This window comes from Lampris incognitus, chromosome 9 (genome assembly GCF_029633865.1).
Source record: "Lampris incognitus isolate fLamInc1 chromosome 9, fLamInc1.hap2, whole genome shotgun sequence".
In the NCBI taxonomy this organism is placed as follows: domain Eukaryota; kingdom Metazoa; phylum Chordata; class Actinopteri; order Lampriformes; family Lampridae; genus Lampris; species Lampris incognitus.
In genome coordinates this window covers 12,014,931-12,040,444 of record NC_079219.1, presented here as the reverse complement: position 1 = coordinate 12,040,444, position 25,514 = coordinate 12,014,931, and the positions used below count along the sequence as shown (strand labels likewise).

The following is a 25,514-nucleotide window of genomic DNA, read 5'->3' as shown; positions in this document are numbered from 1 at the left end:
TATATATACACACACACACATGTTTACTGACCAAGGGAGCGGATGGCAGCCAGGATGACTGTCAGAACTGATAACCGTCTGCAGGTTATTCTCAGAATACAAAGTGTCGCAAGCGGGACACAACTAGAAGTCCAGAGACACGGTTGAATAACTGTCTTGGCCTTTGCAGTGGGGCAGGCTTGTCTCTCATTTTGGGAAATAAATAGGAACACCCTCCCTGCACTTTTTCCACTTTCAATGAGCGCACTTGCAGTGCCAGCATCAAGCGTCCCGGTTGAGAGGGTCTTAAGCCATGGTGGAATCATTGTGAGGCCACATCGTGCTCAGCTCGCAGACGAGACCCTTTCAAATCTCATATTTTGCAAATGCAGCAACTTGTAAAAAGGGAACGACTTGTTGAGATATTCTGCAAACAAACAGACGTGGACTGTAACAAAGTTTGATGATGTCGTCTGGCTGTCAGGGGATCTTTTTACTGATTGAGAAAACGATAAGCTTAAGTTTTTGTTTGGTTTTTTTTTGGAGTGTAAAACCACCAGAAATTCTGTTGTGTAGAGCTGTGGTTTCCAACCTGGGGTCAAATTTTATGGGAGCCCAAGATGATCAAAGATATAACACAGACAAACATATATTTCTGTTGCACCAAATTAGGTTCATTCTTTCTGACTTTTCCTCAATTTTATCTTGTGAAATGCTGGATATGATGCATTGTTAAGTAACTAAAATCTTTCAAATTAAACAATCTGAAGAAGATTAATCCCCTTTTGGTCAAACGGCTCGCAATTTAGGTCAAAAGGGGAGGGAGCTAACCGTTTTATTTGATTACATTGTAGTCTGGCTGTCAGTGTCAGTACACCCCGATGTTTAAATTGATGGGGAGGGAATCTTTTTTTGATTGAGAAGAAATGAGCTTTAATAAAGTTATTTCTTTTTTGTTTGATTGCATTTATTTTATTGAATACCAATACTTACAATGCAAATTCAATTCATTGTCATATTTTTTGAACAGGTAAATGAATTGGCCAATAATATCGTTATTAGACATGTCCTAATATCTTGTCTTTTTTCTTTATAAAGACTGGATACTGCAGGTAAGACTGCAGCAATTTGGGGGGGGGGGTGACTTGACTTGCAACTTGGTTTGCCTTAACTCAGGACTTGACTTGACTTGACATAACCTATGACTTGACGTGACTTGACTTCACCCAAGAAAAAATGACTTGGGTCAAGTCAAGTCACTTGCTTGAGACTTGAAGGTTAAGACTTGAGACTTACTTGTGACTTGCACATGTGTGACTTGACCCCATCTCTGTTGTTTGGGACTGTTTCAATAGTTATTTTCTGGCTTTTTTTTACATTTCATTTTCTACAGGCCTTGTTACGTTTGTTAGATTAGCAATATGTGTTTTCCGGTTTGTTTGTTTTTTCAGGTAATATTTGTACTTTTTCAATTTTGCTGTTCAAGTTCGACCACGTCCCTCTGATCGTTACAGTATTATAGTTGTTTAAATGAAATTTTTGGTGTCAGTCGTTTCCTAACAGACATACCAACATATGCAATGCATTAATATCTCAATTGGGTATTTGTCTTGACAGAATATAGAGTTTAAAAACCAGCTGTCGTTTGGACCGCCCATCGTCAAAGGCACAAATTTAGACAAGACATTAGAAAATCATCATCATCTTCTTTGTCGTCTTCATTTACCCTTAAAGTCAGTTCATTTGTTGCTCTACCGAAGACACGAATTTAGACAGGAAATTAGAAAACCTTCTTGTTAATTCTATGGCAGTTGGCAAACAACGCTGTGGTGCATTACTGCCACCAACTGTATTGGAGTGTGGATTGGGACTCTACACATTCACTAATTCAAAAAGTAAAAGAAGAAAATATAGAATTAAGAAAACAAAGTGATATTGTTTCTAGAAAGTTCGTTTTCCCAAGATATTGAAATAAAAATAGGTAAGTGTCCTTACCACTTCTTTGTATAAGATGACACAAGTCAAATTGCAACTTTATTTCTTTAAGGTTCAGTATCAATTCCCTTTTCTCAGCATCATATTTTGGGCAGTAAAGCATAAAGTGTCCTCATGTTTCTTCTTGATCACAAAATCCACACCTTCCTGTATTATATCTTTCCTATTTTAAATAATGTGCTATTTACTCCTGTATGACCAAAATGTAGCCTGGATGTTATTGTTTCCTCTGTCCTGGTTCTCCCCATGCCTCTCATCATACTTTGAATTTTCTACAACCACCTTCCCGTTCTCTCTTCTTCCCACTGTTTTTGCTACCTTTCTTTATTTTTATAAGCGGTGTTGATGATGGATGGATAGATGGATGGATGGATGTTATTATTTATATTTTTTATTTTATTATTTTCTTATATGCTTAACTGTGGTCATCATTTCTGTTTTACTAAAGGGTATGGTGATGTCAGTGTAATTCGTTTTTGTGGCTCCCTTTGCACATTTGTCAGCTATTTCAACTCATTTGATTTCTGTATGTCCTGGGATCCATACAAATGTCATATTTAAGTCCCATCATTAGAATTCTACATAAAGTTCGGGGTATCTCTATTGAAACATCTGGTGTGCTGTCTGAATGGCTGTGCTTCAAGCTGATTAATGATGAACTGGAATCAGATCATATTCCTGCTCTCAAAGGTCTCACATCTTCAACCCATTACACTGCTAACAAAATTGCCAGCATCTCCCCAGTATATACCGATAATCCATCACAGGTTCGTTTGTGAATGTTAATGTTGAAATCTGCTACTATGTATGAAATACCAATTTTACCAGCTGAGTTCTTTGAAGCATCTGTATAAATCTGAACATAGCCATAGTAGTTATTTTCTATACAAGTCTTTGTTTGTGGATGTAAAGTAAACTCCTTATCTTTGTTCTTTTTATCAAGCAATGTGAGATCTACAATAGGGTCAGAAAGTATCCAAGGATGTATTGCTGAGGATGGTACCCTTTTGCTAAAGTTTATTTCAGTTATTTCTAATTGTTTATTTCTCTGCTTATTTGTCCATCCACTACTCTTTCTTTCATCTCCTTTCCCCAACAGTTTTAATGTATCTTGTGTTGGATGATCTTCATTAAGTCCTTTTAAATTAACCCAGTAATTTGAAGATAGCTGTGTTCTCCTTAATTCCAGTGGCATTTCTCCCATTTCCGCTTGTAATGCTGATGTTGGGCTTGTTCTAATGGCACCTGAACAGTCTCACCCCTGATATTGAATGTTGTCTATTTTTTGACAGATGTATTTGCTGCAGATCCAAACGCCACACGCCCATAATCAAACGCTGAACCTATTAATGCTGTGTAAATAGTTTTCAATGCTGTCCCATGAATGCCCCCATTCACTTCCTACCAGACATCTCATTACATTTAATACTTCCTTACGCTTATCAATTATTTTCTGAATATATACAGCCCATGTAACTATTTCATCAAACCACAATCCTTAAAAATTCAAACCGTTTCATCCCCTCTCATTCTTGATTATATAATTTTAATTTTAAATTACTTTCAATTCTTTTCCTTGTAAAGAACCATTCTTTCCAACTAAATTTAAATGAGCATTTTTCAGTTTTAACAATGGCCTCCTGTTGTTTCTTCACAATAAATTCCAAATTCCCAGTTCTTTTCCAAATTGCCCCATCAGCCGCAAAAAGAGAAAATCCCATCCCATTCTCCAAACTCAGAAAAATATCATTTATCATAACAGAAAACAAAGGACTCGCTATACTGCCTTGGGGTGTTGCGTTTTCGACAATATTTACTGAACAACACTTGTATTTTGATTTAAGAAAATGCTGTTAAAGGTACAACATATAAGAAAATAGTGGAACGAAGGACCTCATTTCATGGAAGTGTCCGGCTCAGTCTCATATACAGTACATGAATAATGAAATGTATATGATATAGGATTGCAATCAAATTACTTTGTGATCAAACAGCAGTTGACCTACAGTTCGACTGGCCTGCAAGAGGACAAGAGTTCAGTATTCGTCACCGGCACACATACAGGCCAGTGGGTTTCTCCTTTCGGGGCAAGTGATTACCCCAATTCTGTGATTGCTGAGGAGTTTAAGCTGGCTGATAAGCTCCGAGAGATGAGGCACGGGGGTGGGGTGGCCATCCAAAATTTTCACGAATTTCAGATCTGGAAAATGCCGAAGGTTCAGGAACTCCTTCTCTGCTACATGCTGATGGCGAATTTTGAGGCTTCTGAGCTTCGGAAACAGTACCGGCATTTGACTGTTGTGAACGCCTAACCTCGACGGCCACGGGTCCAAGTGGAGATGAAGCAGATTCGGAACCTTGGCTGCTGTGGTCGCCATTTCCGATGACGACAGATGCCCGACACACAAGCTCAGACTTGTCACGGTGGCAGGAATATAGTTGGCGTACTCGTGAAGGCGAGGCCCATTGACGATGACAAGATTTGACAGCTGATGGAGGTCACTCAGCCAAACCTTCAAGCAACAGTTGTCGTGTCTCTGCGTAATTTCCATGTCTTCATAGGAATACTTGTATAGCACGGTAAGTCTCTGTAGAGAAGGCAGGTACCTCATTGTGTTCTGCGAGAGCGAGGTGTTCATAAAGTTGACCAGTTCCAAACTGGTGAGACTATCGGAATGCCCATTTACATAGTCCGACGAGTCTTGATTCACGTTATAGGGGTCATACTCATCATGGACAATCGGATACCAGCGATTCATACCCCACGAAAGATGCTCTAGCCTCGGTAAGCCGGTGATAATGGCGTTAAACAGCTGAACCGGGTCACAGCGGTTTCCATCTAGATGGCACACAAGATGCGTGAGATTGGTGAACTGCAAGACAAACGCGCTGACTATATCTCTCGTGGGAGTGGGAAAGATGACATTGCACACGCCGAGGTGAGTGAGCTGTCGCGGTTCGGAAACCACCAAGCTGTCCACGAAAAGAGGGGAGAACTTATTCCGGAGAGTCAGACGCTTGAGGTGCGGAAAGTCTTTCAAGTAGTGGACGCAGCCCTGGGACACCTGCTCCATCACGACCGTGGCGAGAGCCGGGAGCGACAGGGCGAGTTGTTTCCAATCCCGGGCTTTGGTGCTCTCAACCACGACGTGGCGGATTTTCCTGCGGCGAAGTGTGCTCCAGAAGCGAGAATTGTACGGGCCATTTTCAAAATCCAGAACCACGGGGTAGTCCCTCCAGAGAGACCCGTGGTCAACGAGCTTCCTGAACAGCCTGGCACATGCGCGAATGCTGAGCTTGTCCGCCGTCGACAGATACCCCAGAATGTAGAGCCATACCTCTGGCGGAAGCTGCGGACGCTGCGCTTCCATTTCCCCCGCGAGGCGAACTGGCAGCCTCGTGTCGAAGGGAGCGCGAGCGGCCCTCGTTATCAACGTTGTATGCTGGGCGTGCGTATTTCCGTCGTGTTTGGCCCTCGCAGATCACAAACTGTATCTATCGCCTGTTAATTAGGTCGCCGACTAATTAGCACTTAACTTAACGCCAGTTCATTAGTTACTCTTACCCAACACACAAATTCAGTCGGGGCATTAGAGAATCTTCTTCTTGTTAAGTCTATGGCGGTTGGCAAACAACGCCACGGCGCAGTACCGCCACCAACTGTAATGGAGTGTGAATTGGGAATCTATACATTCACGGTTTCAAACAATATAAAATATGAAAATGTAAAATCGAGAAAACAAAGCTATATTCTCTCTATCGGGTTCGTTTTCCTAAGATATTGAACTAAAATTAGATAACAGGTGCCCTTAGCACCTCTTTGTATAAGATGACACAAGTCAAATCTCCACTTTATCTCCGTCAGGTTCAGTATCAGTTCCCTTCTCTCAGCATCATATTTTGGGCAGTCAAACATAAAAAGTGTCCTCATGTTTCTTCTTGATCACAAAATCCACACCTTCCTGTATTTTATCTTTCCTATTTTAAATAATGTACTACTTACTCCTGTATGACCAAACTGTATTATCGTTTCCTCTCTCCTGGTTCTCCCCGGGCCTCTCATCATACCTACTTTCCTTTGAATTTTGTCCAACCACCTTCCTGTTCTATCGTCTTCCCACTGTTTTTGTTACCTTTCTTTAAACATTTGCTTATTTGTGGTCTTCATTTCTGTTTTACTAAAGGGTATGGTGATGTCAGTGTAATTCGTTTTTGTGGCTCCCTTTGCACATTTGTCAGCTATTTCAATCCCTTCGATTCCTGTATGCCCTGGGATCCATACAAATGTCGTACTTAGTCCCATCATTAGAATTCTGCATAAAGTTTGGGGTATCTCTATTGAAACATCTGGTGTGCTGTCTGAATGGCTGTGCTTCAAGCTGATTAATGATGAACTGGAATCAGATCATATTACTGCTCTCAAAGGTCTCACATCTTCAACCCATTACACTGCTAACAAAATTGCCAGCATCTCCCCATTATGAACTGATAACCCATCACAGGTTCGTTTGTGAATATTGACGTTGGAAAGGACTGGATTTTAACAATCAGTCCTTTTTTTATCTTGTTGATATCTGCTACTATGTATGAAATACCAATTTTACCAGCTGAGTTCTTTGAAGCATCTGTATAAATTTGAACATAGCCGTAGTCTTTATTGTCTATGGATGTAAAATAAACACATTATCTTTGTTCTTTTTGCCAAGCAATGTGAGATCTACAATTGGATCAGAAAGCATCCAAGGATGTGGTACCCTTGGACTAATATTTATTTCAGTTATTTCTATTTGTTGTTTTTTTCTGCTCAATTGTCCATCCAAAACTCTTCCTTTCGTCTCCTTTTCCCAACAGTATTTTCATACATCTTGTGTTGGAGGATCTTTATTATGTCCTTTTAAATTAAGCCAGTAATGAAGTTTAATTGTCATCCTTCAGACAGGACTCCTCCTCCTCCTCCTTCTACTTCTTCTTCTTCTTCCTCCGCCTTCATTTTATGGTGGTTAGCAAACGACCTATGGGGCATTACTGCCACTAAATGGAATGGAGTGTCGATTGGGACTGTAACTACATTCACTACATGGTAAAGAAAAAGAAGAAGAAAAGAAAAAATTATAAAATTAAGTAAATAAATTCATATTCCCACTATCTAGTTCGTTTCCCCAAGATATTGAAACAAAAATAGATAACCCTTGTCCTTAGCACTTCTTTGTACAAGATCACGTAAATCAAATCTGAACTTTGTTTCTTAAAGATTCAGAATCAATTCCCTTCTCCCAGCATCAGATTTTTTTTGATACTGTAAACTACTAATAACACACGTTAGCCCCTAGTTAACGGGTCCGACCCTTTAGCCGAGCGGTTAGTGACGTCGCCTGGTGGCGCAGCACACCTCGTATCGAATCCCGCACCGGGCAAGAAAATAACTGGTTACAATATCAAAGCATAATGCGTTCTAATGTTCCTTCTTGATCACAGAAGTCGCATCCTCCTGCGTCATGTTTTCCTAATTTAAATATTGTACTATTTAATCCTGTATGGCCAAAGTGTAGCCTGGATATTATTGTTCCGTCTGTCCAGGTTCTCCCCGTGCCTCTCATCACACCTCCTTACCTCTGAATATTGCACAGCCACCTACCGTCCCGCTCTCTCTTCTTACCACCCACTGCCTTTGCCACCTTTCTTTCAACTTACACTTGATTGTGATCTTCATTTCTCTTTTACTAGTGTCATAACGAATGCTTTGGGTCTGTGGCGGTTTCTGTCCTTATCTTAGCGCGGTCTTCCAATAGATCTGAGGAAGCGGCCCTCATTGTTGGGTTGCTTCAAGATCCCCTCCAGTCCCCCCCCCCCAAAAAAACTGAAATGAAAATTAAATCCTTGCCAGTGTTAAACGTAGGAAAGGTGGTCTCGATTCTCCGTTGTCCTCCTCACCCGCACCTCACCCCCCCTCCTCACAGTTTTCTAAACACGAGCAAGAGGCTTTTATTTTGAAGCGCACGTGTACTTCCCGGAAGTCAATTGACGGCGATAGCTTGATGGAAACCGGAGAAAGTACAAGGGTACGTACGTATTGTTGTTCATTTTTCTGTTAAAATTTTTTTGTGAACATTTGGTTAAAAGACGCCACAAGGTTATAAGGCGACTCTCTACTTTGCAGCTGTGCCGTCGCTTTTCCAGCTCCCCCCTCTTTCCGTTTGAATGTGGCCAGTTGTATTTTCCTAACCAGCAGCCTGGTGTTAGCCAATGCCCCCTTTTTTTGCCTTTACATTGAATTGGCGGGCTAATTAAAAGAAAGAGAAAACAAAACGAAATGCAGTTTCATGAGCTCTACGTTTTGAAATTCAACGCCGTATTTCTGACCGGACACAAATGAGGCAGAAACGCCGGAGTAAATCTTCTACAGTAGGCTACAAGATTGAAAATATGTGGTGCCATATTAATGCCACTGAGTGTAGGTTTGAACTAAGAGTCCTGTTATGTTTTTACCCAGCATGTGTCTGTAAAACCCATGTGTTTAATGATTTAAGTTAACGTTCATAGTGATACATAATGATTGTAAACTAGACCCCCCCACCCCCACCCCCCACACACACACCACTCTGTATAATGAAGTGTGATCTTATAGCAACATCATGAGAAGCGTAGCCCAGAAGCGGAAGAAATGTGTCACCTTGTCCTCAAAGCTGCAAAGAAAGATGGGATGTTGTGTGTCCCCGGGCTGGAAGATAGCCTCCGAGAAGAACAGTGTCACAACTGGAAGCAGAGCTCTGCCGGGTCAGGTACTGCTGGGAGGACTTTTGGGTGTATTTAAAGTATTTGTTCTTGGTATCAACTCATGCACTGTGCACTCACACACACAGCTGTCCCACTGCTTTAGGAACATTTAAATGACTAAAGAGTTGCTGATTTTGTAGTCTGCCAGGGATTCGATCACCTAATCAGGGAGTACTCAGACCTGGGAAATCAGGCAAACATAATGAACCACCTTGCGGAATAGAAAACTAGCAGCTGTGGATCAGGAGGACCAGAGTTTAGAACCTCGCCCTTCCTTTTGTTCCTTTTTAAAGTAAATATTTAAATTTTGTCCATTTTGATGTCCATAGTGATAATGAACAAGTAAGCACAGGCGATTGTTTTCCTGGCGCATAGTAAAGATGGATAGGAGAACATCAGCCAATAGCCTTCTTTTAGTCTTAGGCTTAAAATTATTCCTCTATCTCCTTGACAGATGGAACAGGCGGTGTAGGACAAAGAAAACTGGCAGTGCCCTCTCTGTGTGACAGCGGTGTCGTAGGGAGCAACAGTGAGGAGGATGAGTCCAACTGCGATGAGTCCAGCTGCAGTGAGTCCAGCGATGACGAGTTCGGACAACTTGACATCGACCTGGAAAGGAAGTCAAAGCAGCACAACTTGACCTCAAGCAATGTCCGTACCATCCTTCATGTGAGTCCTCCACACCTTGTCAGACTGCAGTGCCTGGCTCTGAGGCACCCAGGTGGTAATGAGACATGGCTCTCCCAGCATCATCAAAACTGAGCCAAGCTATTTTCAATGAAGCGATGTTGTATAAGAATACATGGTGATCATCAAATGTCTAATCAGCTGATGAACTTTACAATAATAATGAATTTTAAAATGATTCTGAATAAAGGGGAAATTACTTATTCAAATATATTGATTGTAATAATTCCTTGAAGAGAATTTTCATCCTCCGTTTTTCTGCATAATGGCAGTCTGGTAGAACAGGCAAAAAACATTGATGTGGGGGCTCAGTAACAAATGTCAGATAATGTCTCCGGTCTGGAAACGTTTGAAATATGATATTCTGTGTTCGCTGCAAAACTGAACTAGCCTATCATAGAACATGTTCGATGTCCCAACATTTGAAAGAGTAGTATAAGGGATTTACTAAAGATGCAAGGTTAGGTTTAAGAGGTCTACAGAATGATTTTAACACCTTAAAGAGCACCGGTTAAATTCAACATCATCTTCATAATTGAGGCTTGACATGAGTTAAGTTGCGTTTCATCTAGACCGTGTAAAACGCAACTGGTAGGCTCCTTATGAGTCCATCAGCAGGCACTGGCTGCAGGTTTGTGTTTTTTCAATATCTAAAATTTACCCAGCCACGTTGGCATGCTGTCTGTTTGGTTTCTCGTTGCAGGGATACAAGTTTTATGCTTGTGAATTATGAGTAAAGTTAAAGTTTAGTTGGGGTGGGGGATCTGCATCTTGATTTAAAAATATGTTTGAATTTGTATTAATAGAAGCTACTGTCTTCCTATCTGTACCTCTATCTTTCTTGCATACAAATCCATTCCCCAGCTAAGCGGAGTTGGGGAATAGTGCAGAGTAGCGTTTGGATGGCAAAATATTTTAGTAGGACTGAAGTGAATTCTGATTCCATTTAGTCAATTTAATAGATGATTTACAATTCAATATCTGTTTTTTTCCTCCAGTAAAGAATTTCTCAGTTCAGTTACTTGATGAATTGTCAAAACATTCTGCAGGATACTCAATTACCAAAACAATAGTTGCAGCCCTAATAGTGAGATTTATCATTGTAAAAATCTCTCCTCAGGAGGTTCTCACTCATGAAGATGTGGTTGCAATGATGAAGGCTGCCATTAAAGATACCCAGGATGAGCCTATGTTTGTAAGTGTCCAATTTTGCTATGATGTCTCATCTCTACAGTCATGAAAACTTGACGGTTAGAAAAGCATTTCTGGACCTTTGTGCCTCTGAATGAATGAGGGAATGATTTCCTTGGGGTGTCTAACCTTCTCTGCAACTCTCTTATGGCAATTTTAGGAGCCCAAGATGACCAGAGCGCGGCTGAAACAGGTAGTGCAGGAGGCAGAGGTGAGTGGCCTCACCAATGTTGTGCATTTGATCTACAATACAAAATGTGTTGGTTTGGCATTTAATTCAGTCTTTCTCTACTTATCTGGAAGCAGTCAGTCTCCATCTGTTATCTTTCACCATGCAAAGGACCAGTACCGAAGGTCTGTTTTCTTTTTTTTTCTTTTCTTTTTTTAAAATCCAAATCCATCAGTTAAAATATTGTTTATGCGTTAGGATAAGAGGACGATTACTATGGTTTGGTGTATCCCTGTTATTTTAGCTCTCTGTTTATCTCTGGTTCTGTTCCTGTCTCTGTGTGTAACTGTCTGTCTCTGTTTCTGTCTCTTTCTTTCTTGATACCCTGTATCTCTATATACCTATCTTTGTATCTCTGTCTTTGTGTCTCTCTGTTCCTGTATTTGTGTCTTTGTGTATCCTGTCCCTGGCTCTGTCTCCACCAGCTCCCTCAGTTTGTGGACATCCTCTTGGAAGATGATGAGGACTCATCTGATGAAGAGTACTGCCCTGATGAAGATGATGAAGATGAGACAGCTGAGGAGGTGAGAGGCAGAGAGAGATACAGGAAGCAGAAATTCATTGTCAATGACAATTACTTAGAAAGATTTAAGGAGAGAATTATGATTACTGTGTAGTGCTCTATGATGCCAGTTGATAACGTTCAAATTAATCTGTCAATTGCTGACTCTTGTAAGGTGCTTTGAATAAAGATGTTTTCTAAATGAGTAAATGTAAATTGTTAATTTTAGCTCTTTCTAAACTGATGTTTTGGGTTTAATTTGTCTACTAGTAGCATTGATGTGAAGGATATGTAACACGTTCTTGATGAAACGTTAGTGTGATCTGTGCAAACTGTCCATTTATGTCTCTTTGTGTGTTTGTGCATGTGTATGTAGACGTTTCTAAGCGATGCAGACAGTATAAGCTCATCTCCCAGAGTTACCAGAAGTGCTCAACCTGTGACCCCCAAGCAGGAGTCTGATAAGTGGATAGACACACCCGTCAAGGTAGATTGGGATTTCTGGCTACAGAGTGGATCACCATTTACACCATCACAATAAGCTCCTCTGCAGTGGATTGTGATCTTTCTGACATCTGACCTTTGTTGTGCAGGAAGCTAGATGTCCCAGACATCTGAGGGTTGATGCTGTCCCCATGGGCCCCCCACCTCCAGCCTCCTCTTTTTCTATTCCTCAGCAGCTCAGCTCCGACTCCTCTTTCCTTGAGAGGCTGCAAGCTGTGGACCAAGAGCTGGCTTTCAACCCAGACTGCAGCTCCTATCAGGTTAACACCTCCTCTATAAACTCCGCTTTTCACGTCCTATCCTGTCAAGTAAACATTTCTCTAAACTCTATCACCTCCTATTCTATAAAGTCCACTATCATTTCCTACCTTATCAGGTAAAAACCTCCCCTATAAACTCCTTATCACCTCCGTCTAAGTCATCAGGGAAACACCACCTCTATAAACCCCTCTATTACCACCTCCTATCCATGGGTTGCGTTAACACATTTACTGAATTTTAAAAGGGTTGACAGATCATTCCAAATGCCATCTATCATTTTGACGGAATCAACATAGGGAATTGGCTTTTTGAGAAAACTGACTTATATTCCCGTCAAGTACAGTGCGGATACACTGACAGAGTGGAGTGCATATTGCACCGTGAAATTTACGTTTACAAATCAAACTTCTGTTACGTCCATGAGCTGCCTAAACCACACACTATGTGCTTGCGCAAGCAACGAGTTGAGCACCTCTGAAGTTGGCTGTTGTTGTGGCTTCACTCTAAAATTCTTGGCGACTGCCTGAATAGCCATGATCATGGCCAACTTCATAGGTGCTAGACTTGTTGCACTTGCAAGCACGTGGCATCTGCTTTAGGTATCTTGCGGGCATACTGTCGAAGGACTTCTGAAAACTTTTGCAGTGACTAGTGTAAAGGTAAAACCCAAGGCTATTACCAATTGCGTAGAGCCATTGATAGACCCATAGATAGAGACATAGACCCCCTAGACCAGTTAAATCGCAGTCTTCATTCATATGCTTATCGTGTAGTCATGTGACTACATTAGAGGTGAAGGGAATTTTACCTGAATTACAGAAGTTCACATTTCCCATCTTTGACTGGTTAGCTATATGTATTGCATATGTGCTAATGTTATGCACAATATCTCAGGTAGGCTGATTGTGTGATGGTTGGTAAGATTGTACGACATGTTGTAGCACTGCTAAATGTTACTTTGAGCTTTATATTATCTTAGCAAGTATTAAAACAACAATGTGGGCTTTTTTTTTTGAAACGCCAAACAATAGCCCAATTTATTTGTTTAGCTAACAAATCAATGCTGTTTAGAGTCAAGATTCAGATTTGTCATACTTCATGGACAAGTACAATGAGTAGTGAAATTATTATTTTTTGGCAACTCAAACTGTGCAACAAGAGAAATGAACAACAGTAATAATAAAATGATAATCAAATGAAAATACAATAAAATTTAAAAAAAAAGTTAAATATCCGGGGAGTATATAGGAAGTATATCCCTATAAATACATACACTACCGTTCAAAAGTTTGGGATCACCCAAACAATTTCGTGTTTTCCATGAAAAGTCACACTTATTCACCACCATATGTTGTGAAATGAATAGAAAATAGAGTCAAGACATTGACAAGGTTAGAAATAATGATTTGTATTTGAAATAAGATTTTTTTTACATCAAACTTTGCTTTCGTCAAAGAATCCTCCATTTGCAGCAATTACAGCATTGCAGACCTTTGGCATTCTAGCTGTTAATTTGTTGAGGTAATCTGGAGAAATTGCACCCCACGCTTCCAGAAGCAGCTCCCACAAGTTGGATTGGTTGGATGGGCACTTCTTTGAGCAGATTGAGTTTCTGGAGCATCACATTTGTGGGGTCAATTAAACGCTCAAAATGGCCAGAAAAAGAGAACTTTCATCTGAAACTCGACAGTCTATTCTTGTTCTTAGAAATGAAGGCTATTCCATGCGAGAAATTGCTAAGAAATTGAAGATTTCCTACACCGGTGTGTACTACTCCCTTCAGAGGACAGCACAAACAGGCTCTAACAGGTACTATTTAATGAAGATGCCAGTTGGGGACCTGTGAGGCGTCTGTTTCTCAAACTAGAGACTCTAATGTACTTATCTTCTTGCTCAGTTGTGCAACGCGGCCTCCCACTTCTTTTTCTACTCTGGTTAGAGCCTGTTTGTGCTGTCCTCTGAAGGGAGTAGTACACACCGGTGTAGGAAATCTTCAATTTTTTAGCAATTTCTCGCATGGAATAGCCTTCATTTCTAAGAACAAGAATAGACTGTCAAGTTTCAGATGAAAGTTCTCTTTTTCTGGCCATTTTGAGCGTTTAATTGACCCCACAAATGTGATGCTCCAGAAACTCAATCTGCTCAAAGAAGTGCCCATCCAACCAATCCAACTTGTGGGAGCTGCTTCTGGAAGCGTGGGGTGCAATTTCTCCAGATTACCTCAACAAATTAACAGCTAGAATGCCAAAGGTCTGCAATGCTGTAATTGCTGCAAATGGAGGATTCTTTGACGAAAGCAAAGTTTGATGTAAAAAAAATCTTATTTCAAATACAAATCATTATTTCTAACCTTGTCAATGTCTTGACTCTATTTTCTATTCATTTCACAACATATGGTGGTGAATAAGTGTGACTTTTCATGGAAAACACAAAATTGTTTGGGTGATCCCAAACTTTTGAACGGTAGTGTATATACAATGCAATACAGTCCAGTACAATACAATATACTACTACTACTACTACTTTCTGCTGCTGCCATTAGGGGTCGCCACAGCGGATCATCCATTTCCATTTCTTCCTATCATCTGCATCTTCCTCTGTCACACCAGCTACCTGCATGTCCTCCCTCACCACATCCATAAACCTCCTCGTTGGCCTTCCTCTTTTCCTCTTCCCTGGCAGCTCCATATTCAGCATCCTTTTCCCAATATACCCAGCATCTCTCCTCCACATGTCCAAGCCATCTCAATCTTGTCTCTCTTGCTTTGTCTCCAAACCGTCCAACCTGAGCTGTCCCTCTAACATAATTGTTCCTAATCCTGTCCTTCTTCGTCACTCCCAATGAATACAGTGCAATACAATATACAATAAATACATATCTACACTACAAATTTACAATGCAGTTGCTGTATACAATACAAGTACAAGTAAATACAAGTGCGCAAAAAGGCTGAATGAGTAAAGTGTCCTTGGAAAGTGCCCGAGGCAGAATGGTAAAAGTGATAAAAGTGGCAGTGGCACTACAGTGGCAGTACACATGTAATTATTATTGTTATGTTGAGTTAAATGTCCTTATGGCCTGAGGAAAGAAACTCCTTATGAGTCTCTCTGTGCTGGCCTTTGGCCTTGTGGCTGCAGAGGCATCTACCTGACCGCAGCGGCTGAAACAGTCCGTTTTCGGGGTGATGGGGTTCTATAATAATCCTAGCCCTGGTTCTGCACCGCTTGGTGTATAAGGTCTGTAAGGGGGTGAATGTGGACCCGGTGGTATGCTGAAGTGACTGTACCACTCTCTGCAGGGCTTTTTGGTCTTGAGAGGTACAGTTCCTATACTAGTTGGTGAAGCACCCTGCCAGGACGCTCTCAATGACACCCGAAAAAAAAGTTTTCTGGATATGTGGGGGGATACTGAACTCCTTCAGTTGCCTGAGGTGATAAAGATGCCGCCTTGCCTTTTTCACCAAAGTGTCTGTGTGAAGTGTCCATGTTAGGGCCTCAGTGATGTGAACACTGAGGTATCTGAAGCTACTCACCCTGTTAATAAAGAGAGGGGTAGAACTTGTCTGTGCTTGGTAGCTAACAGTAATTTTACCTAGTTTACCAACTTTTTGTAGTTGTAAGTGACCCATGTGTTACAAACAAATATCTCCTAATCCATACTAACGTGTGGAAAATGATGCCAGCCTCCCTGGTTTCTCTGGTCCTTTTAGTTTTATAATTTGGTGCTACACAGATGACAAATAATTGCTGCCCTGAATAAACAAAAGGTGGTCACTACCAAGGTAAGATGGCAGACGGTTATCCCATGATCTATGACGTAATGTTGCATCTAACGTTTTAAATCTGTGCGTCTTCCAGTCCATAATAATAGTCCAGTAGGGTGCTTCATACTTCACTTTGACATTCTCTATTGTCTCCTTCTAACTTATCAGGTAAACACCTCTTGTCCTAAACAACTCATTGTGGTCTAACAGATAAACCTCTCCTGTCCTGTTACATACCTCCTCTATCACCTCCTTTCCTACTTAACACCTCCTCTACCATCTCCCCCTGTCAATTTAAGTAACCCCTCTTCACTTCTTCCTCTCTTATCAAATGGCTCCTAGATCAGATCCCCCCGTTGTAAACGCTTTCTTGTGTTCTACCAGAGAAAACTTCATTCCTCAAAAAGGAAGGACAGGAAGTGATTCTGTTGTTGTCTTCCTGTCTGTCCCAGCAGCTGAATGGAGGGAGTAGCAACAATGATGTAGATGCAGGAGGTCTCGTGGCTTTCCGCACACGCTCCAAACGTCCGCTGCGTGACGTTCCTTTGGGCCAACTGGAGGCGGAGCTGCTGCCTCCTGACATCACACCTGACATGTACGAGTTTGGCCCTGCCCTCGTAGAGGAGGACCGCCATTGGACCCAGTGGCTGCAGGGCCTGATGGCCTCAGACAATGAAGGTCAGATATCAGAAATTGCTGTAGTTTACAGTGTCTGTAAAGTCTGTTCGTTGGTTCAGCACTGTTGCAGTGAATGTGTTAAAGTGGAAATAGACAGCTTTTTTTGCTTAACTTATCATTATGAAGTAAATGTTGGTTGCACAGTGGAATGGCTATAGAATAATTACACCATTGGCATTTAGGTTGGTTTCCTATAAGCATCGCTTTCACAATGCAGTTCTGTCTGCCACTGGGTACTATCTCACGGGAAAATGGTGGCTCGATTTACGGCACAAAGGTAGTGCGTCAACTGTTGCACAAACAAAAGAGGAAGAAGATAGCCCTTTTTTCCCCCCTGGTAGCTATCAGTAGCTATCCCCAGGAGTGGAAATGGTGGACGGTGGAACAACCGAAGTGGCAGTGAAAACTACCCAGCAAGAGAAAAAGAACCCCATTGATGGAGGAGACGAAGAAGGAGAGCGATAGGAACAGGTAAAATGAGTAAACCTTGGACGGGCAATCACTCGATGGAGAGGCTCTGGTACTTGAGAGGGTTTCAAACCAACATTCAATTGGCATTCTTTCTACTGGACCAGTAAGTAACGCAACTTTTGCCTGTTCCTTCTATATAAAATTGTGACAATTTCAAATGACCTCTTCAGTGAACATGCTTCTTTCTTCTCTCTTATTTCCAAAGTGGTGTTGATCATTTCTTCACAAAGCTTGGCTTTGAGGAAACCAGAAAGAGATCCGGTTGTCTTTGCGATAGCGGCGCCAACAATAATACCACTTGGAAATGCTGGGGGGGGTTTGAAAAGTTGTCTTTTTCCAATTTAACACACAGCCTGTCATGTTTCAAAGGTGACTCATTGTGGGATGAGACCACTTGTATTTTATTTTCATACTGCATGCTTCTTTTTTTTTAAAGAACATAATGTCACTGTTGGGCAAAAACCACATATCCACAAATTTTGCGATTTTCTTTTTACTACATGAAAAGAATGTTTGTGTGTGTGTGTACCTTCATTTTATTTAACCCGAAAGGTCACGTTGAGATGCAGTGTCTTTTCCCTGGCAGAAGAGATAGGAAATGAAATGAAAATTGTATTCCAAAAACCTGTGAAAATTTAATTTTCCATTTTTGGGGATCCTTCCCAAGTTCTTGTCCAGGTTGAGGAGGCTGGAAGAACATCTTTATCCACAAGTCTCAGTGTTTGATCCAGGAGTCATTCGGAGGGGCCAAATTGGCCCCCTGCCTTTTCTAGGCGGTCATTGTCAAATGTCGGTGTCAATGGAAAAAAAAAAATAGAATCACCAAGGAGGCAATTTGAACTTTTATTGTGTGGAAATAACAGGGCCTGTATTTAGTAAGCTTGAAGTAACAACTCATTGATTCGTATTTATTATTTATATCATTATTAATGCTTTCCAAATGTAACTGCCTTACCAAATTTGGCAACCAAATTTACACCCCTATTGCTGTTTGTTAAGTAATGCAAAATACTTTTTAATTATAAAGCTTTTAAATGGCCTCAACTGACTCGGCTTACAGCTGAATATCACCACAGGTGAACAAAGATGACTTTTTTTTTTTTTATTATGGCCTTTTTTTTAGTCATGATACACTTTGCAGCTGCCTCCAGTAAGATTGCTTATGATTTTGCTTTTGCGCCATAAAAATACAAAAGATATATAAAATATACACAAATCAGCATGAGTCACAATGTTAAGGGAGTTATTGCAGTTCCGTAGAAGCTTGCCATATTTTTAGAAAGGCCCCCGCTTTATTCTTCAATCTATAAGTTAAATGCTCCAGTGGGAGAATTTCATTTAAAATCCATCCATCCATTATCCAAACTGCTTACTCTGCTCTCAGGGTCGCGGGGATGCTGGAGTCTATCCCAGCAGTCATTGGTCAGCAGGCGGGGAGACACCCTGTACAGGCCGCCAGGCCATCACAGGGACAACACATTCACACACATTCACACCTAGAGACAATTTAGTACGGCCGATTCACCTGACCTACATGTCTTTGGACTGTGGGAGGAAACCGGAGCACCCGGAGGAAACTCACGCAGACACGAGGAGAAAATACAAATTCCACACAGGATGACCCCCAAGGTTGGACTACCCTGGGGCTTGAACCAAGGACCTTCTTGCTATGAGGTGACCGTGCTAACTACTGTGCCACCATGCTTTCTCCTTAACCATAAAAACTAGTAAATAAATCTAAACAACAGTAAATTTAACAATCTATTTTTTGAAATTTGAAATCTGAAAATTTTTGAAATCATTTAAAATGTGTTTGAATAAATCAGTGTGTCTCAAGGATGAGCGACACCTTCAGTTGATTTGCTGATACTTAACAGTTTTTTTTTTACACAATACAATTAATGGAGGCATTTCACGTGTCTGATTATAAAGTTTGCTTGTCCCTGACAAGCAGACAAGCGTTAATGTTGAGTCACGTTTATAGTCAGTCATAACTTCACCCATACTCCGTTGGGCGGCACGGTGGCCCAGTGGTTAGCACTGTTGCCTCACAGCAAGAAGGTCCTGGGTTCGAACCCCAGGCCATCCCAGGTCCTTTCCGTGTGGAGTTTGCATGTTCTCCCCGTGTCTACATGGGTTTCCTCCAGGCACTCCGGTTTCCTCCCACCATCAAAAAAGACATGTATGTTAGGGTTAACACTCCTATCTGTGCCCCTGACCAAGGCAATAGGAAGAAATAACTGGAGTTGGTCCCTAGGTGCTGCACGGCAGCTGCCCACTGCTCCTAGCTACACAGGATGGGTTAAATGCAGAGTAAATTTCATTTGTATGTATGTACAAAATGACTAATAAAGAGTATTCTGTTCTGTGTTCTATTCTATTATAAAAATAGAGTACTTCTTAGTACTCAGAAAGTGTTGCCAGAAGAATTAATTGATTTTACATTTGATCTCTGCGTTAGGCAATGCTGATGATGTGGTGGGACACCACAGATTAGTCAGTGTATGGAAAGCACTGAGCTGCATTTTGCCCCACTATGCTACCTCTCTAGCAAACTGGCCAGAAACCTCAAGGATCTACTTAGCAGCTAGCAGCTAGCTGAGCGTAGGGGAGCAGCTAGCAGAGTTCAACAATATTTTGTTGTGTTTTTTTGTGATCAAATGAAGTCGGTTGTGTCGTTCCACATGCTCATCTGTCCTTTGTTCCCTGTATCAGAGGAAGTAGATGATGATGATGATCCAGAGTACCACTTTCCCGAAGAACTGGATGAACCAGACCAGGAAGACTACAGGACAGGGCGAGCCACCCATATCACAAGTAGGATCCGTGTTGTGTCCCTCTTCTCTGTCTTGCACTTCTGTCTCCTGCTCAATCCGTTGTATTTCTTAGCATAGCACACATGAAAAGTTATAAAACAGAAACTGACTTTGACCGTAGTAAATACACTGTCAGTCAAAACATTAAAACCATTGACAGGTAAGTGAATAACATCGATTATCTCATTACAATGGCACCTGTCAAGGGGTAGGCTATATTAGGCAGCAACTGAACGTTCAGTTCTTGAAGTTGATCTTTGGAAAGTAGGAAAAATGGGCAAGCATAAAGATCTGAGCGACTTTGACAAGGGCTTAATTGTGATGGCTAGATGACTGGGTCAGAGCATCTCTAAAACAGCCAGTCTTTCGGGGTGTTTCCAGTATGCAGTGGTCAGTACCTACCAAAAGTGGTCCAATGAAGGAAACTGATGAACCAGCGACGGGTTCATGAGCGCCCAAGGCTCATTGATGTGCGTAGGTAGCGAAGGCTAGCCTGCCTGGTTCAATCCCACAGAAGAGCTACTGTTACTCAAATCGCTGAAAAAAGTGAATGCTGGCTATGAGAGACAGGTGTCAGAACACACATTGCATCGCAGCTGGCTGCGTATGGGGCTGTGTAGCAACAGCTTGGTCAGAGTGCCCATGATAACCCCTATCCACCATTGAAATGGGCACAGCGGCCACATCAGCGTCAGAACTGGACCATGGAGCAGTGGAAGAAGGTTGTCTAGTCTGATGAATCACATTTTCTTTTACATCATATGGACAGCCGGGTGTGTGTGCGTTGTTAACCTGGGGAAGAGATGGCACCAGGGTGCACTATGGGAAGAAGCCAAGCTAGTGGAGGCAATGTGATGCTCTGGGCAACGTTCTACTGGGAAAACTTGGGTCTTGGTATTCATGTGCCACCTACCTAAACGTCGTTGCAGACCAGGTACACCTCTTCATGGCAATGGTAATCCCTTATGGCAGTGGCCTCTTTCAGCAGGATAATGTGCTCTGCCACACTGCAAAAATTGTACAGGAATAGTTTGAGGAACATGACAGAGTTCAGGGTGTTGGCTTGGCCTTCGAATTACCCAGATCTCAATCTGATCAAGCATCTGTGGGATGTGCTGGCAAAACAAGTCCGATCCATGGAGGCCCCGCATCACAACTTACAGGACTTAAAGGATCTGCTGATAACGTCTTGGTGCCATATACCAGAAGACACCTTCAGAGATCTTGTGGAGTTCATGCCTGGACGGGTCAGAGCCGTTTTGGCGGCACGAGGGGGACCTACACATTATTAGGCAGCTGGTTTTAATGTTTTGGCAGGTTGTTATATAGCTTGGTTCTTTACCCCTCTAGAATCGTTTTATTGAAAATTGCAATTCCATTATTGACTTGCTAATGTGACCTACTGTGCTCTGACCTAACATGTCTCTTGCCTCTTTCAGAAAAGGAGGCGAATGAGTTACTGGAGGAGCTTTTTGATACAGTGAGTAACTTTTCTGTTGACGGTAACATTGGACTTTCACAGGTTTGGTATAGACACTTGTTGACTGCACTCTTTGTTCTGTTCCACAATGCTGATCCTGGTTTATCAAAGGGAAATAAAATGAAGGTGGAAATATGGAAGTATCTGAGTTGTAATTAGAGGATGCTGCATACCTCACATACAGCCACCACCTTTTTGGCTGTACAACCAATCAGGTTGCTCGGGGCTCAGCTCATTGGACACTAACATAATGATTTGTCAAACGTGTCAGCCTATAGGATTCATGTTGGTGTGTGTCTGTCATGCTACACCTTCAAATATCCTTTCTGCAGGCCCATAGACATGTGTGATGTGCAGTTACATTTTTGAGGCCTGCACATCTGCATCTCTGAGCCACAGTAACTCTGAAATCTATTTTCTGAGTCGCTGTGCAGAGATATTGATGTGTACCTATACAGAATCAGAATCAACTTTAATGGCCTAGTATGCCTATGCACATGAGGAATTTTACTCCGGTTCACTTGCAGATGTCAGTGACACAAAAAAACAAAATAAAAACATAAAAGAAAAAACAAGAAATAAATTGAACAACAAACAGGACATTGAAGGCAAGCGTGTATGCACAACAGGTATGTCCCTGCTATAGACTTTATTAATGGTTGAGTAATCAACACCCTATGCCTATATTTTATACCATATTCCTTTTATATTGCCCATACACTACATCATATACCAATACCACAACCCATCATGCCCATATACAATACTATATACTCACACTAGATTACACTATAATCCAGCCATCCATTCTCCAAACCGCTTATCCTGCTCAGGGTCGTGAGGATGCTGGAGCCTATCCCAGCAGTCATTGGGTGGCAGGCGGGAAGACACCCTGTTACACTATAATATATACCAATATTCACCTACCATCCGCCACACAACTCTATCCTATATTATGTTAAAACCACAACAATAACAGCAAAAATTTGTGACCAGTATACAGGAGTTGTGTGTGTATTTACAATTGTACATTTGTATTGCACAATCAATGCAAAAAATTTTCAGCCTCTAGTATGAACTAAGTTTCTTGTCAACAATTTAGTTCCAGGAGGAGCCCAATGTGGAGGAGGCTGAGGAAGAGGAGAGGTCCTTACAGAGCATACCCAAATTCAACGTTCCACAAGCTCTACGGTACCACATACATACAAAGACAGAGCTATGCATACAAAAACCCTCACACACACAAACACAGACATGCACAGAAAAACATGTAAACTCATAAATACAAAAATGCATATAGACACATGTAAATTGACACATACAGACAGGTGGGACCAGCAAATGGAAATGGAAATTGATGATCCGCTGTGGCGACCCCTAACGGGAGCAGCCAAAAGTAGTAATAGTAGCCGTAGTAGTAGTAATAGTAGACAGGTGGGACCAAGTCGTTGGTTTCCAAGTAACAAGTAGGTCTCGAGTCTTGACACTAAAGTCTAAGTCAAATCCCATATGTAAAAGGCTAAGTCTCAAGGCATGTCACATGTTACTAGGGGTGGAAGAAAAAATCCATTCAGTTACAAATCGCAATATTTTTTATCTGATGGTTTTTATATCGCCATATTGGCTCCAGAAGCAATATATTTAGTTGCCATATAGAGGCATTGATTTTTTTTTTAATGGTCAAAGTGAGTAAAACACTGATAGTGCTGGGCTGAAACACATTCAACGCTTCCTTTGTTTCTATGAGCATGCACACATGGGTTAAACTACCAGAGGTAACGCGAAAACAAAGGTGGAGGATAATACTTCAACAGTATTCTTGCCAGACCTCTTCATCTAGTCAACCTGACAGAGGTCTCTGAGTTTGACGAGATGGATGTCTGGTGACATGAGATTAATTCAGCACCAGCATAGATTCAAGCTGCACCTGTCCAGTTTAAATTCAAGGTCTGGTGCGAATGCTAAGTAAATCTTGTTTTATTTTATAACCTGCATCTCAATTTGCAGTTATACTTTTGAGGAAGTTCCCGTAGGCTATTGCGGAGTCCCTCGCATGGCTACGGAGACCCTGCTGTAGCCTATGGCAGAGCCCCACAGTCATGTCGACACAGAACCAGAAATCAAAAGGCGAAATTTATGGTTCCACGGCATAGTATTTGATTTAAACTACTACGTAGACTTGTACTGTTATAGCACTGTCACAAACCAGATGGCGGTGTCATGCCTGGTGGAGCATGCATGAATTATGTTGTTGTTTTTTTAAAAAAAATTGTAATCAAGCTTTGCATTAGCATTAATCTGCAGGAAAAAAGGTACAGTAGGCATACTTTAAACTGTACTACAAGCTCTGTTATGTCAGGGCACCGGATATGGAATGTACTTGTACTTTTAATATTTTAAGTACATTTAAGAGCAAGTACTTTTTACTTGAGAAGAAATGTAATTGTCGTACTTTAACTTTTACTTGAGTAGTTTGTCAGGATATTTGTACATAAGTAAAAGGTCTTAGTACTTCTTCCATCACTGTCCATAGAACAAAGGGGGGTATATGATTTTTGGCAACATGTTTACAAGTCTCACTGAACACGTTCCTTCCTCTCCTCCAGTCTGTCCCGCATGGCCGCAACTACATTTTGCTATAGCTGATTGTGTCAAGAAAAAAAAACAACTGTTATGTTACTTTTTCACTTTATTTGTGCTGGGCGAAACTGGGATTAGGACAAGTCATTCAAGTTATTTAGTCCATACATCTGTCAAACCACTTCTTTATTCAGTTTATGGCCTCCTTACTGGAACATTCTCATATTCCTGCACAAAGAGTCTCCTTCCGCCAAAACTTACGGTCCCTTAAACCGACCCAGCTCTCCAATGAGGTCTTGGCTTCCATGCCGCCTCATAATGAATTCTCTTCACTCCCTGTCAACGAGGCTACAGACACACTGTTCCTCACTAGCCTCCTCTCATAACAGTCTCTGCTCTCTAGCATCCAAACCTGCTTGTAATGCCCCCCAGTCCATGGCTCACTGAGGTCATCAGAGAGCATCTTGTGCGGGGCTCAGAGCGGCAGAGAGAAAATGGCGTAAAACCGGAGTCCACTGACCTCAGTGACTATCAGTGTCTCCTATTGTCATTCTCCTCCAGCTTAAAAACAGCTAAGACCACTTACTATTAGAACAAGATCTGGGGCGCTACTGATGCTCGAAAAATGTTTTTTTGCTTTTAACTCACTCCTCAATCCACCTCCTCCTCCGACCTCCACTCTGCTCACTCCTGACATGTTTGCCTTGTACTTTACTGATAGGGCCTCTGCCATCAGTAACCAGTTCTCTGGGCCTGACCAGCTCTATCTGCTGCTGTCAGCTAACAGTGCCTCACTCACCTCATTCTCCCTCCTGATCGAGGAGGAAGTCTCCAAGCTTCTGCTGGACTCTCGTTCCACTACCTGTCTGCTGGACCTGATACCATGCAACCTCCTGCAAACCATTTCCCCCGCACTTAACCCTGCAGTCACACACATCATCAACTCCTTGCTTACAATGGGTGCATTCCCCACTGTAATTAAGCAAGCTCGGGTCACCCCACTGCTCAAAAAACCTACACTCAACCCAGCCCAGGTTGAAAACTACAGACCGGTTACACTCCTACCCTTTCTTTCAAAAATACTTGAATGCACGGTCTTTAACCATGTCTCTGAATTTCTTTCTGAGAACAATCTGTATGATCCAAATCAGTCTGGCTTTAAGCACGGTCACTCTAACGAGACTGCACTCCTGTTGATAGAATCACAGCGTTTGGCTAGAGCTGCTGGTCAGTCCTCAGCTTTATTGCTGCTAGATCTGTCAGCTGCCTTTAACACGGTTAACCACCAAATCCTCCTCTCCACACTCACTGAGCTTGGTATGTCAGGATCTGCCCTCTGCTGGTTCAAGTCCTACCTCTTGGAGAGATCTTTTAGAATATCTTGGAGGGGAGAAGTATCCAAACCGCACAGTTTATCCACAGGGGTACCTCAAAGGTCAGTGCTCGGCCCCTCCCTCCTCTCAGTATACACCACCTCACTTGGTGCAATCATCCACTCCCGTGGTTTCTCATACCATCGCTATGCTGACAATACCCAGCTCTTCCTATCATTCCCGCCAGATGATTTCACAGTCTCGGAACATATATCGTCATGCCTTGTTGA

The 25,514-nt window shown here is 41.8% G+C and overlaps 1 protein-coding gene across 1 annotated transcript in view; it reads left to right on the top strand.

The window, feature by feature from the left end:
- Positions 1 to 8,010: 8,010 nt before the first annotated feature.
- The window catches only part of gon4lb (gon-4 like b), a 62,190-nt gene continuing 44,686 nt past the window's right edge, over positions 8,011 to 25,514 (top strand). Inside the window, exons 1-13 of the mRNA XM_056286171.1 lie at positions 8,011 to 8,033; positions 8,600 to 8,753; positions 9,203 to 9,417; positions 10,556 to 10,630; positions 10,787 to 10,837; positions 10,933 to 10,980; positions 11,281 to 11,379; positions 11,734 to 11,844; positions 11,951 to 12,121; positions 16,342 to 16,564; positions 19,751 to 19,852; positions 21,291 to 21,331; positions 22,434 to 22,522. Of these exons, the coding sequence (XP_056142146.1) occupies positions 8,636 to 8,753; positions 9,203 to 9,417; positions 10,556 to 10,630; positions 10,787 to 10,837; positions 10,933 to 10,980; positions 11,281 to 11,379; positions 11,734 to 11,844; positions 11,951 to 12,121; positions 16,342 to 16,564; positions 19,751 to 19,852; positions 21,291 to 21,331; positions 22,434 to 22,522 (1,343 nt within the window). The 5' untranslated portion in view covers positions 8,011 to 8,033; positions 8,600 to 8,635. The remainder of the gene's footprint in view (positions 8,034 to 8,599; positions 8,754 to 9,202; positions 9,418 to 10,555; positions 10,631 to 10,786; positions 10,838 to 10,932; positions 10,981 to 11,280; positions 11,380 to 11,733; positions 11,845 to 11,950; positions 12,122 to 16,341; positions 16,565 to 19,750; positions 19,853 to 21,290; positions 21,332 to 22,433; positions 22,523 to 25,514) is intronic.